This window comes from Malus domestica, chromosome 12, assembly GCF_042453785.1.
Source record: "Malus domestica chromosome 12, GDT2T_hap1".
NCBI classification, from domain to species: Eukaryota; Viridiplantae; Streptophyta; class Magnoliopsida; order Rosales; family Rosaceae; genus Malus; species Malus domestica.
In genome coordinates this window covers 745,656-760,466 of record NC_091672.1, presented here as the reverse complement: position 1 = coordinate 760,466, position 14,811 = coordinate 745,656, and the positions used below count along the sequence as shown (strand labels likewise).

Below are 14,811 nucleotides of genomic sequence, written 5' to 3'. Positions count from 1 at the left end.
AGAGGAGGAGGGGGAGGAGATCCATGAGGGGGACATTGGAACGGATCAGAAAAAAGGGGGAGAAAGAGGAGAAATTTTTAATTGTGACGGGAACACAAGTGGTACACCATGTGTTTTAATAGGAATAGCGAATTTTATTTTTTACGCTATTAAATTTTTAGCACACATATCCTACCATTTGTATAGTGACACGTGATGTACCATCCCGTGTACCCGTCACATTGAAAAATCCCTCGAGAAAGAGAGAATTATAGTGTGGGTCCCACATTTTTTATAATAATATTTAAATAATTTATCTTTAATTTGTTAATATTTAATTAATATTTTTATCCAATTGGACAAGAGAGTGGGTTCCACTCCAAGCTAAGTTAGCATTTAACAGAAAAATTAATAGACAAACTGACGGAGGTCTGACATTGCAACAAATTCGTAAGATGAGATATGACATTGTAATTTTTAAAACATAAGGTATGAGATTGTGATTCAACCTATAATTAAGGTAATTTTGTGTAATTTACCATTTTAAAAAATAAGTTGGGTGAAGATATTTAAGTAGATAAATTTTTTGGGTGGCAATAAACCGGCAACTTATGCATAATAGTCTTCTATGCATGTTAGTTGTAATGGCTTTGCATATTACAAAATAACCATGTAATTAATAAACTAACAGATCTTTAACAAAAGTCATCCAAAAATCCAAACTAACAGATATTTAACCACATATATATCCTTGAACATAGTCTCCTAATGTATATATATATACTCATATAATGATTAATATTCTATAAGTTTTCAATCAATCACTGGATAGGTGGCATCCATGGTAATGCCACAGTGTCCATTCGGGCTACCATCTTTAAGAAGTTTCATGTAGCCTCCCTCTCCCCATTCCTTGCCCCAGGAATTCTTGATTTTCCAGTATTCGGTGCCAGACTCGTCCCTCCCGATACCAACTATGGTGACACTGTGTGTCAAATTAGTACCACCACATTCATCTCTAAAAATCCCGCCTTTGTAATATGCAAAAGCTGCGCTTCCGGCATCAATTCCGACAGTCACTGGCTGTTGACACACAGCCCTTGTCAGGGCCTGCTCGTCCTTCGGCAACACACTGTGACTGCGATTAATCCAGGTGACAATGGGTAGACTTTCAAATATCTCTGGGTTGCATTTGCCGGTCTTTGCCTTGTAGGGATAACTGGCCTCACTTACGATCCCTCTCTTGGAGACATAGTCATATGCGTGAACCTCGAGGCCATCCTTGCAGCCATAACTAACCTCGTCACAGTCCACAAGCTGCTGAGGAGACAGCGGCACCACCTTGTCCTTCCCCCTTTTTATTCCGAAAATTCCTTCTATTCCGGTTACTGCGGCAAACGCCCAACAACTTCCTGCAATCAACAAACGAAATTTAATTTCAGCATTTAAATAAGGAAACTTTAACAAAAACTCTTGGTACTGTTTACTTTTACGAAAAATCATATTTTTACCCTAAAAATTCAATCTTGGTACTATTCACTTTATCCTTTATTTTGTCTTTATCGTTAAAATTCAAAATTTTAAAGTCATTTTCATTAGTTTTCCTTTTAAATAATGATCACAAAATTATTGAAATTTTTTAGATCGTCAGGCCGAAAGGTCTCATTCCAACGACACTGATATTGTCCCTAACTTTTCCCCCACCGATGTGGGACTGCCAACAAAAATTGACTTCAAATCTTCGGTATATCTATTTAACACACACTTAACCCCAACTTTAACACTGTTATTCTGCTGCTAAACCACAGAAATATATGCCGAAAGATGAGAATTTCTTCAGTGATCGATAACATGATAGTTTAATTTGGTTTCTTCAGTTTCTTAATTTCTTTTGTTCCATTCCAAATTCGGTCAAGCATAAATTCAAAACTGAAGTAAATACGCTGCTGCATGTACTGTTGTCGATTTTTTCGACAGCAACAGCATTGTCTGAGATTGTCATGCTAGTGGCCGAATCAGACTGCAATAGTCTACAGCAGTACCCGTTGATGATCTCTTCAGTAGTCAAGTCGGCAAAATGATTGAGGCCGACGGTAAAACCTTTCCCATTCTTGTTAAATTTCTCCACAAATTCAAAGTTGGCTTTGAATATTTTGAGTCGCAGCTCTCGTTCTTGAGTGCTGGAGTAGATGCGGCCGTGCACCGCAGTCCACTCTTCAAATGCTTGAAAAGCACTTGAATCAGACATCAGTATTGCTACAAACAGTAGTGTAGCAAAAAAGGTTTCTCTCCAATTATTAAAACTCATTCTCAGGAGATAGACAGAGGAGAGAATATTTGCCGCTTAACAGCAAGGCCCTATCAAGCGCACGCCAAGAAAAATGGAAAGATTCACGGGGCGTTTGACGGATTAACCACCGCAAAGAAGTGGTGGGTGTGGGAGAGGTGGGGGAAGACACCGAGAATATCAAGAAAAAAAAAGTCGGGAGGGAGATAGACCTGATAATACAGGGAGGAGCCGCTGAAGGAGAGAGAGTTCTTGTTTTTCCAGTTTTTAATATGTTTATGTTTTATGAGGGTAAACTAGAGAGTTTATATAGGTAACAAAATACTAAAGTTGTGTTTAGAAATAGAAGAGCTGGGTCCGAATAAATTTTCTCAAAAGGTTTCTCTGATATTTTAAACTTCTGTCCAAACCCGACCCGTGTAGAATATATACAAACTCCAATTTTTATATAAATAACTTATACTCTGTATGTTATTCAAGAAGATGAAAGTGTGGCTCACTTTTTTTTTTAATTAAAAAAAAATTGTTATTAGCAATCTAAGAATCTAATTGTCCACTTTAAATTTTCTATATTTAGAAAGAAAAAAAAATCTTTTAAGAAATGCACAACTAAAATTTTGAAGTATCAATAATAGTTCCCTAAATAAAATGTTTTGTAAACTTGATATATTAGAAAACAATTTTTGATAACTGAATTTGCTAGCATTGTTCTATATCTCAATCATTTTGTGGACTTGAAGTAAATATCTCAATTTTAATTTTGTAATGGGGTGGGGTAGGGAATTAGATCTGTTAAGTGTATAATTCCACTTGTTTTGTCCGAAAAAAATGCATTTTTCTTGTGACATGTTGGATTTAAATGAAAGCATTTACACGATTTTTGTTTCTTTATGGTTAGGCAAAGGAGATGACTAATTTGCATTATATTTATATGATTTTGTTGAGTCAAATGGAACTATTGTCATAATTCGTATTTTGAATGCAAGGATGTCTTTATCTTTTGTTTAAGAGAATGGCATTGTATAATTGACTTGCACAAAGAGAGGACTATTTAACATTTTGTGAGGCTCCATTATTATAAAGGAAAACTAATGAAAATGGCTTGAAAACTTTGAGTTTTAATGATAAGGACAAAATAAAGGGTAAAATGAATAGTACCAGGATTGACTTTTTAGTGTAAAAATGTGGTTTTTCGTTAAAGTGAACAGTACCGGGTGCTTTTCGTTAAAGTTCCCTTATTATAAAGCTAAACTCACTCTCACTTAAATCATATCAGGTTTTCTATTTTGACAAGGAACAGTTTTCCTGTTACTTTGCAAGATTGAAACGAGGTTTGACAAGTCAACTAAATGTGGAACACATGCCTTGCTCATGATGTATTCAATGGCACAAATTTGGTGGATGTCCATTTTGGAGATGTGATTTTCATTCAAATGTGTTTTACTTGATTGAATTACAACTTGTTTTCTTGGTTGCCACTTTTTGCATTGTGATCACACGTTCTTGTTTTCTTTTATTTTTTTACCTTTATCAACCCTCAAAACCTTCATTATTTATCAATCTTTGTTAAATTTCACTACGTTGCAATTGGATTTAAGTTAGTTGATTAGAATTAGATAAATTTCTGTGGGATGATATTAAGTGCTTTCTATACTATCAAACGATTCGTACGCTTGCAAGCTTTGGGGCCACATCGTCTTGCATTGTGCACCTAGAAATAACGACTAATCCATTTGAGTTGAAGCTGTCTTTCATCCAGATGTTGCCATCATTTTATGGTCTTACTACTGAAGATCCAAATTTACATATTAGCGACTTTGTCAAGATATGTGAAACTTTGAAGATCCATGGGGCAACTAATGATGCTATCAGATTGCGGTTGTTTCCGTTTTCACTCAAGAACAAGGGAAAGTATTGGTTTAACACTTTACCTGCTAATTCTATAACAACTTGGGATGAGTTGGCAAATCAATTCCTTCAAAGACTTCTAAGTTGCGGAATGAAATCATGACTTTTGCCCAATTTGATTATGAAGCTTTTTACGACAGTTGGGAAAGGTTCAGAGATTTATGGATGAAGTGTCCTCATCATGGCTTACTGGAATGGTTGCAGCTACAATCATTTTATCAAGGATTTACTCCCAAGAACAAGAGAATGATTCATGCCGCTAGTGGAGAAGCTCTAATGACAAAGACAGTTGTCGAGGCATCCGCACTTTTCAAGACATTAATTACTCATTCTCAATAGTGGGGAGTGGAAATAAGACCATCCAAACGTGCTGGAGTGCACGAGATCGACGCCATGTCTACTATGGCTGCACAAATTTCTAACTTCAATAAAAAGTTTGAAAATTTGATGACCGTTAAATCTGTGAAGTCTTTTGATGTGGTTTGTGAAATATGTGCAGGTATACATGCAAGTACTGAGTGCCCGAACAATGGTTCCTTTCCGAAGTATATGCAAGAGCAAGCAAATCAAGTGAACGATTTTTCTTGTTAGCAAAATAACCCATATTTGAACACTTACAATCCAGGTTAGCGTTTTCATCCAAATCTTCAATGGAATAACAATCCAAATGTTATGAATCCTCCAACTAGGCCACCTCCTATGAATTTCCATCCATAAGAAAAGAAGAGACTAGTGGAAGACTTGATAGCTCAACTTGCTACAAACACAAATAATTTCATTCAAGCAACTCAGACGACGCTCCAAAATCAACAAGCTTCCATTGGCAAGCTGGAAGTTCAAGTTGGTCAGATTGCTAGTGCTTTGAATGAAAGAGAAATCCAGAAATTTCCAAGTTAGCCGGAAGTGAATCCAAATAACTAAGAGCACATTAAGGCTATCACATTAAGGAGTGGCAAGATCATAGAAACCGAGGGTGCAAAGGAAGAAAAGAAGCCCGAAGAACCTAAGAATGATTCACTCACATTGCCAGATGAGAAGCTAGCACAAGAAAAGATTTATTCGCCACCTATTCTATATCCTCAGCGTTTGCAAAGGGCTAAGAAAGACAAGAACTTTTCTTAAATTTTAGATTTATTTAAAAAGGTGCATATTATCATTCCTTTGCTTGATGCAATGAAACAAATTCCGAGTTATGCAAAATTCTTGAATGACATATGCACCAATAAGAAAAGGTTTGTGGAACACGAAAAAGTGATGTTGTCAGAAGAGTGTAGTGTTGTTTTGCAGAAAAAGTTGCCCCCGAAGTTAAAAGATCCAGGGAGTTTTACTATTCCTTGTACAATTGGTAAATTTTCCTTTGAAAAAGCTTTGTTTGATTTAGGAGCTAATGTTAATTTAATGCCATTTACTATCTTTAAACAGCTTGGTCTCGGAGAGATGAAGTCAACTTCGGTATCTTTACAACTCGTTGATCGTTCGGTTACATATCCAAGAGGAATCATGGAAAATGTTCTAGTTCGAGCCGATCAATTCATTCTACTGGCTGATTTCTTGGTACTTGACATGGTGGAGGATCGAGAAATTCGTATCATATTGGGCCATCCATATATGGCTACCGCTAGAACTCTTATCAACGTAATAGTCTAGATGTCATAGACATTACATGAGTTAGGGAAATTTGACTATCAATGAGATTGAGTACTTGTTAATAATTTGTTGCAAGAAATAAGTAGGTTTGGTTATGGTGAGTCAGATGCTCTAGTGTTTTATTCGATTGAATTACAACTTGTTTTCTTGGCTGCCACTTTTTGCATTGTGATCACACGTTCTTGTTTTCTTTTGTTTTTTTACTTTTAGTAACAACTCTCAAAACCTTCATTATTTATCATCTTTGTTAAATTTGACTACGTTGCAATTGGATTTAAGTTAGTTGTTTAGAATTAGATTAATTTTGTGGGACGATATTAAGTGCTTGCTTTCTATACTATCGAACGATTCGTATGCTTGCAAGTTTAAAATTTAGAACTAAGTTGGACTAATTTCGGTTAGTTTAATTTTCCCAACAAGATCCGCCTTGGGAACGGGAGATGGGGAATCCCTGATTTGAAACAATGAGTATGAAGACAAGGATGGGGATAAAATGCATAACGGAGATGGGATGAGAATTGTATATCCATCACGACTTTGACCCATTGTCATCCCTACTTTGATGTGCCCATATTTAATTGAAGAGATATGTAGGGTGCATAATTTCTTTTTACCATTAGTATCTTCATGGTCTAGGTTTCATGTAATGCCAGAATTTTTTAATTTCTTTGTAGGAGTGATTTCAATACTTTTTGTGTGACACAAAAGGTCGAAGTGAGTCCGGATATCTACTATCCATTCATACTATCTTGCATCAAATTCAACACGACTTCGGATGCAAAAGAAAAATTATAATCACTTAAATTACAAAATTATTACCTCTAAAGTGTTATTTAGATGCTCTTTTGAAGACCTACCACTAGAATATGGTTGCTTTAATTGAGAGTCAAAAGTCTACCTTATCCTAGAATTAATGTAGAATAAAAGTGTGTCTAATTGTGGAACAACTGAGCTCTTGCTTCACTCAGTTTCTTTTGTGTTCACATGCAAACAAAGGAGGGGTTGTTGCAATTGCCTAAGGCAAAAACAGCACCAAGAAATGTTCTAGCTGTTCACACTCGTTTGCTTTTTTTTTCCCCTATGTTTTCATTTAGTCACAACAGTCAACGTACACTAAACTTTGGGTTAGGTAGCTATGTCAAATAAACGTTTCTACACATATTGTCACGAAGCTGCACTCATACAAACTATTTCTAAATTTCGAATCACCGCTTTATAGTGGGTAGTTTTATGAAATGAACTATTTTCAGATTAAGTGAGAGAAACCGCATAGAGAGAAAAAGAGGTGATAATAAGATTCTTTGTTTTATCTATACTGTTAGTAAGAAAACCCTCATTGTCAACTTTTTTTTCTTCTCTTTTTTTTCCTATTTTTCCATCACTTTTGATGCACATTATTGACAAAAAGAGGGCAAAATAGTAATTTTGTACCTTTTGACAAAATGACAATTATATCCCTATTTTTCCCTTTTTTATACTTATTTTTCCAATTTTACCTTTACTTTTGATATACAATATTTATATAAGGAGGACAAAACAATAATTATGTAATATTAATATGCACTTATTAAGAGAAATTGTTCACACACACAAAGTGTGTGCTCTCTGCTAGTACTAATCAAAGGTAAGGTTTGCTTGCCCGTAACGTTATATAGCTGTACAAAAATAAGATCTTCTAGATATTTTATGATTTCTGCTTTCAGTCTACATAATCACACTATTAGAAATTACTATTTGTCCGACAAAATTTTGCTCGACGCATATTCATCAGGCAAACATAATTTGCCCGACAAAAATTATAAATTCATTGGGCAAAAGTTCGCACGATGAGCTTTACACAACGATTTTTGCATGATGAAATTCCATCGGGTAAAATTTTAAGCGACAAAATGATTTCGCCTGAAAATGATGTTTTTCTTGTAGTGACATGCCTAGACTGACACGTTCTGACCCCGATATTCTCTGAATACCTGGATAGGCACGTGCTGGTCGACACCCAAGGGTGACGAAAGCCATTTATTGAATACAAGAGTAATGATTAGGAGAAAATAAACATCAATAATCATTAGAATCTAAAGGTAATAAACAAAGTTTAAGGAAATGTCTAGAGTGCACAGAATACGTTCTAATTCAAGATCACATAAGAAAAGATCATTACAAGACATCACACAAGTGAATGATAGACTACTACTGGTAGGGGAATGCCTCGTACGTTGTGTCGTAATCCTCATTTCTAAGACCTGAATGGAGGCGCAAAACAAAGGTGAGTGGACCAAGTTCATATATACAATAATAATAAAACAGTTATCAAGATACTAACCCCCATAATTTATATAAAGAAAACTACTAGCATAATAAGTGATAAGTTTATTGAAAACATTAGCATGCCAAAAATAACTCTAAAGACATATCGCGGAAATCAAAACATCAAATGTCTCACAGACCGTCTCGTAAGCACGGTGTGCTGCCAGTAAGATAACTGAATAAATATAACTCTCGGCCATATGCCAGCACCGTGGTCTCTGCGCCCGTAGCCAGAGATTACCAACTCCCGGCCCAATGCCTGCTCCGTGTCCCTCAACCCATAGCTAGGAATTATTTCTCCCGGCCTATCTGCCAACACCAGATTCTCGCCCCAGGCAGCATAATGTCCACTAGGTACGCACAAATAGTTACACCTCTCATAAATAACCACTTCATAGTATAAAGTCATTCATCGTCTATACTATAAAGAGGGATTTCTAAAACATATTCTAGCATCCTATCATCATCCATCAGATAGTCTACCAGTTCATGATTTTTATAGAAAATACGATATATCAAACTATAGCTCAATATAAGCTAATAATTAATTCCTCACAAAAAACGAGACGATAAACAATATATTCCATAAACATGCTTAACATAAAATCAGTTCATAAACTCATAAGGCATGCTATTCATTTATGCAATTAAACTATGTAATTTTAGAAGGAGTCAATTAAACTATGTAATTTTAGAAGGAGTCCACTCACCGTACACCGATGATGCAAAGCTGTACCAAAAAAGAATAATGGAATCACCGTTAATAATTGCACCTATTCACATAAAGTAATGGAATCACCGTTAATAATTGCACCTATTCACATAAAGGGGCACCTATTCACATAAAGGGGTACCTTTAGTCAAACTCTATTCAAACGATTGAATTTGGGAAAATGGACTTCAAAAACGGGTCCAGGACGTCGAAATTAGCCTAGTAAAGGTCCCGGACGAAACCCCTAAAAGTTAACTCTAAAAATCAACGTTGACCGGTCAAAGTCAAAGTCAAAGTCAACTCTAACCGTTGACCGAGTCAACAGTCAGAGTCAACGGGTCAAAGGGTCAGACTGGGCTTGGATTGGGTTGGGCCCTAAGGGTTTTGGGTTTAGATTAAAGGTTAATGGGTTTGGGAAAGGGGTTGAAAGCCCAAGCTCTAATTGGCCCTAAGGCCTTATGTGAATGGGTTCTAAACACACGGGCCTAAGGCCCTAATAAAAATGGCCCAAGGGCCTTAAATTCTAAAACTAACAAATAAATAAACCTAAAAAGATTTTGGGTTGGATCAACGGGCCACAAGCCCTAAACAAAATGGCCCGAAGGCCTTTTGGGTCTTAAAACAATTAATAACAAAATAAAATAAATAAAAGAAAAAAATAATAAGCGAGAGGGACTTAACAGGCTTGAAGCCCGAGTTCTAGAACGGCCCAAAAGGGCCTAGGTTCACCATGGGCCTATGCCCCGAGAGCTTTGGAAACGGCCTAAAAAGCCTGGGTGCACCAGAGAAGAACGCCGGAGCTTCTACAGCTCCGGCCGACCGCAAACATAGCCTTTAGGGTCCGATCTAGGTATCAAAATGAAGCACAAGACGAGAGGAGTGTGTTTATACCTTCCTTTTGCCGTATAACAGCCGGAGACGACCGGAAAATCCCTCAACTCACACGGGTTCGCCGGAGATGGGTGAGCTCTCCTCCGAGTCGATTTCGTTCTAAAACCTCGACAACAGCGCAATAAAATCCATTAAAACACCATCATGCATGAATCTAGGACGAAATAAAGGGAAATTCAAGGCTCACCTAACCGGAAAATTAAGAAAACCTGGCCGAAGGTTTCTGGGTTTCGTCCTCGCAGCCACGGGAAAGAAAGAGAAAGAAGGACGAGGTTGACGATGATGGTTATGTCTTCCTCGAGCAGGAAATGCAGATGGGTGCGTGTGGGTGTGTGTGTGTGTGTGTGTCTCGGTGAAAGAAGGAAAGAAGAGAGAAGGGAGAGAAAACAGAGACAGAAAGAAGAAGAAGAAGATGAAGTCACGGGGGTAGGGGACATAGAGAGAAATGTGAGGTTTGTTAGGGTGCTGCCACGTGGCATTTTGAGGGAGTTTAGGAATCTAGATAAAGGGTCCAAATTTAGTCAAGCTAGAGAACCAAAATGAAATTTTCATTAAAATTTTAGGGACTTACGAAATTATACAAATATTTGGGGGTTGGGTGTAATAGACTAATTCTATTCGTACGTAACAAGTAGAATATTAAAGTTCATCACGTTTAAATGGTTGAGAGGAGAGATTAAAATACGTGACTAGTAACCACTTCGAACTACGAAATCATGAATCATGCCTCTTAATGCTTATGTAAATGGTTTGATAAAGAGTCAAAGCTCTACACCTATGCACTAATCGAACTTTTTTTTTTTTGTAATATTTTGGCATCCTTGAATCGAATTCCCAGTTTTTTTTTATTATTTTTATTATTTTTTATTATTTTTTATTTTTTTATCAAGTGATGCTAGGCATTTTATATCATATAAGATTGGGAAGTCTTTCCTTTTCAGATCCCATAAAATTCGCTACATCATAAGAAAATGTTTATGTTAGTCGCACTATGTCAAACAAAAGAGAACGACTTACATATTCTTCATGATTATGTTTTTGAAATGTGAATTTTTTAATGAATGAAATTTCCTTTGTTTTAAGTAGCGTTGTAAAGAAATGAAACTACAAGCACAAAAATATTGCAAGAATGAAAACAAAAATCCAAATAAACTCAAGACTTTATTATTACAATTGAGTTACCTTTTTTTTTTTTTTAACAAACGATATTATCCTCACATTGGGCTAGCAATAATGTGATTAAAATTCGTTTGGCGAGAATCAAACCTAAAACCTCTCACTTACAAGTGAAGATGAATATCACTAGACTGTAGTATTCAGTGGCTACAATTGAACCATATTTGAACATTACTGTATAAAGTTGTATAGCAGGCCTAGGTTTTGTGAACTCCATATTACAGATAGAGTGGCCTGGATTTATTTTGAGGTTCTAATTGAGGTTTGCTACAACCACCTCTAGTAAGGTGGAAAAACAAAGTTTCCCCAGGCCCAACTTAAATAAAACATTCATTAATTTTGGATTCGAACAAAGAACTCCAATTTAGTAATCCTCGAAATATCAACACATTGATCTTGTTGAGCAAAATTGGTACTCATGATCTAAATGATTCAGCTCACATAATTTCACTCGTTCATATTTCAAGAAGGATTTTATTATTTTGGATTCGACCCATTCTAAACTATGCACCTATTAGTTACAATACTTCATTAAAAGGAAAAATCTTTTGATTTCTATATGAATAAAATGTGCTTGGGGGTTTGGGTGTATTTTGATTTTGTAGCTGCATTTGGGTAGAAACCTAAATTGCCTACATACCCTCTTTTTGAGAGATCAAGCCACTCATAGTTCTAAGATGATTTAGTTTGGAATTTTTAGTGAGTGAACCACACACAGAAAAATAAATTTTCTGTGTTTTTGGTTTATTTGAATACTTTGGATTTATTTGAGTGAATTTTGCTAAATGAACCAAGGATACGATTTGGATGTGCTTTTGGTTTGGGTTTTGTGCAGTTGCATCTAGATTGAGTCTCTAGATAGTCCACATACCATTGGTGGGATCAAACCAGTGTAGTTCAAAAATGAATTTGATTTGTGTGGTTTTGGACCATTCGATTGAGTGTTTGGAGTGATTTTGGTTTATATAAACCAAGAATTCGATCTCGTATTTTGGTTTGAAATGTAACGTACTTGTACCATGTTGGACTACAATTGCATCTACAATGTAGTACTAGACTGCCTACGTATCTTTGGAGTGAATTTGGTTTATTTAAATACATTATTTTTTATATAGTAAAGGAAAGTTAAAAAAAGGGAACTTTAACGAAAAGCTTCTGGTACTGTTCACTTTAACGAAAAACCACATTTTTACACTAAAAAGTCAATCCTGGTACTATTCACTTTACCCTTTATTTTATTCTTATCGTTAAAACTCAAAGTTTTCAAGTCATTTTCATTAGTTTTCCTTAAAAAAAAAATTAAAATTGTGAAGGTTCTTTTGGGATTAATAGTGGGTGCGGTAATGGTGTTTTCATTTGTTAAGTTTTAATAATAAGTGGGAAAATAAGGTGGGTGTAGAAATAGGAAATGTGGGTGGGTTTAGTAGCTCTCATATGTGGTAAGAGTAACATTTTATTTGGGGTATTTGAATTTTAATCCTCGAAGAAGATTAAAATTTAATAAAAATCTGGTGTTAGATTGGATATTGATTTTGGTCCTTTAATGCGTACTTAATTCAAATTCATATTATATTTTTGTTTTAATATTTAATAGATATCTTATTAATGTCATTAATTAAAATAAAAATTTATTATTATACACATTTTTATTTGTTAATTTTATTTAACTTCCTCTAATTAGTGTACTTAAATGTCCGTATCATAATATATTTTACTAAATTAGTGTAATGAAATATCCCTACCTAAATATATTATAGTACCTAAATATATTGTAGTGAATTAGTGATACATAAGAAAATATGCAAAAACATAAGTGTACCGAATATATGATACTAAACTAGTGTACTGAATTGTCGATACCTAAATATATCATACTAAACTAATGTGCCAAAATGTATGTACCTAAACATATTATACTAACTTAGTGTACCGAAATGTTTGTACCTAAATATGTTGTAATCAATTAGTGGCACATAACAAAATATGCAAAAACATAGGTGCATGTATCAAAAAATCTCTACAAAAATATTTTCTTATATAAGATACTTACCATAATGAGAATTAAAATTTATAGTGTTTTCATAAAATTCAATATATGAACACCATAAAATTATAAATAAAAAAACGGGGCATTAAATACATATGCTGGCATTAAATAGTGTCACAGCCCGTCCCGGAATTTTTAATTCCGAGGACGTGAAATTACGAAAATGCCCCTAATACGTGACTAAGGTATAATTTTTACGTTCATTATACCTAAGCTCCTAAAATTTGGTAAGTAAAGTGGAGACTTAGACTTAAATTTTATGTTAGAATTTTGTAGTTGGGGATTGGGTAGGATCCCACACCCCTCAATTCTCTCCCTCTTTCACGTACCCTGTCTCTCTCTCTCAGTTCACTCTCTCTCTTCCTCAGACTTCACTCTCTCTCTCTCACCCTCTCGAACACACGGGCAACCACCAAAACCACCTAAAACTAATACCAACGCCGGATCTAAGACCACCAATGGAACCCTGAAGACTTCACGAGCACGATGGTACCCATTTCAGGTAAGTTTTACTTCGGAAAAACCCTAGTTTCAAAGTTCCCGTGAAGAGCACTGTTCATGATCTTCGAATTGACTTTGTTTTAGGTGAAACCAAGCTCACAGTGAGCTTAAGGAAGTCCCAAGGAAGCTCGGAGTGCTTCGTTGGCATGAATTGGACGTCAGGATCACGAGTTGTAAGTTTGGCCGAATTCTTGAATTTTTGAAAAGTTTGATCTCGTAGTTTTTAGGCCCTAAAACTAGTCCAACGTGATAGTAGGTGTTTAGGGCTTCAATTTGGTATAAATTACATGAAAAATGGTTGAAAAACGAAGGAGAATAGTGGATTTGAAAAATTACCCAGTTTCCGGCAACCGAAGTCCGGCGAAGAACCGTCGGAGAAGAAACTGGAATATTCCGTTAATTTTAACGGAATATCCTAACGGCAGTAACGGTATCCGGTTAAGTTTAACGGAATATTCCGGAGTTTTAACGGAATATTCCAGACGGCGTTAACTGACGCCGTCAGCATGCGTTGCACGTGGCCGCGTGTGGGGGCGCGTAGGTCCGTGCCACGTCAGGCGCGTGGGGGCGCGTGAGACCTCCAAAAATTATTTTAAAAATATGGGGATGATCCTGAGGTTGTGTAGGTCGCAGTGGTATATTCATATACCAAATTTGAGCAATATATGAGGAGTTATTAGCTAAGAGTGGGATTATGCGTTAAATAATGTTAATTTGGTTACTTCTCGTATAGGCGAGGATTATACGGACGTTGGGCATGGCCAAGGGATGCTCAGGGACCTACGAGACGTCGATGTATCTGTGAGTGGGCAGTTTTGTTTTCCGTATATATATATACTTGACGTTTCCCAGAAATTGAATTGAAATGAAAATATGTTTAAAATGAAATGCATATGAGTTATGTGGAAAAACGGGAAGTGAAATACCATGCATAGAATTGATATGAAAAGTATATAGAAATGTGAGTTGAAATGCCATGCATGAATTAATATATGATGCATATGTATGAATTGGTGCGGTGGACGCACAGGTAAGAATTAATATATGATGCATATGTATGAATTGGTGCGGTGGACGCACAGGTAAGAATTGATTTATGATGCATATGTATGAAATGGTGCGGTGGACGCACATGTGAGTATTTATTTCTGTTATGATGATGTTGATGTATATTGAGCTCAAATCCTGCACCATAGTTTAGTGCTTATAGTATTCACCGCATCGCACGCTCGTCTTGGATCCAAGTAGATGCTAGTCGTACAGTCCACGCGGAGTGGGTACGACAGGCCAGTCGCGAGAGTGTTAGTGAGATTCCGACTGGTGGGTGACCTTAGATTATGTGCACAGATGATTGATGAG

The 14,811-nt window shown here is 36.0% G+C and overlaps 1 protein-coding gene and 1 long non-coding RNA gene across 2 annotated transcripts in view; one reads left to right on the top strand and one right to left on the bottom strand.

The window, feature by feature from the left end:
- Window positions 1–636: 636 nt before the first annotated feature.
- The window catches only part of LOC103449418 (macrodontain-1-like), an 89,984-nt gene continuing 75,809 nt past the window's right edge, over window positions 637–14,811 (bottom strand). Inside the window, exon 3 of the mRNA XM_070809822.1 lies at window positions 637–1,391. Within this exon, the coding sequence (XP_070665923.1) occupies window positions 793–1,391 (599 nt within the window). The 3' untranslated portion in view covers window positions 637–792. The remainder of the gene's footprint in view (window positions 1,392–14,811) is intronic.
- Window positions 14,290–14,697, top strand: LOC139190055 (uncharacterized). Its single transcript, XR_011574043.1, has 2 exons — window positions 14,290–14,482; window positions 14,535–14,697. It is a non-coding gene; the product is annotated as an uncharacterized lncRNA (long non-coding RNA).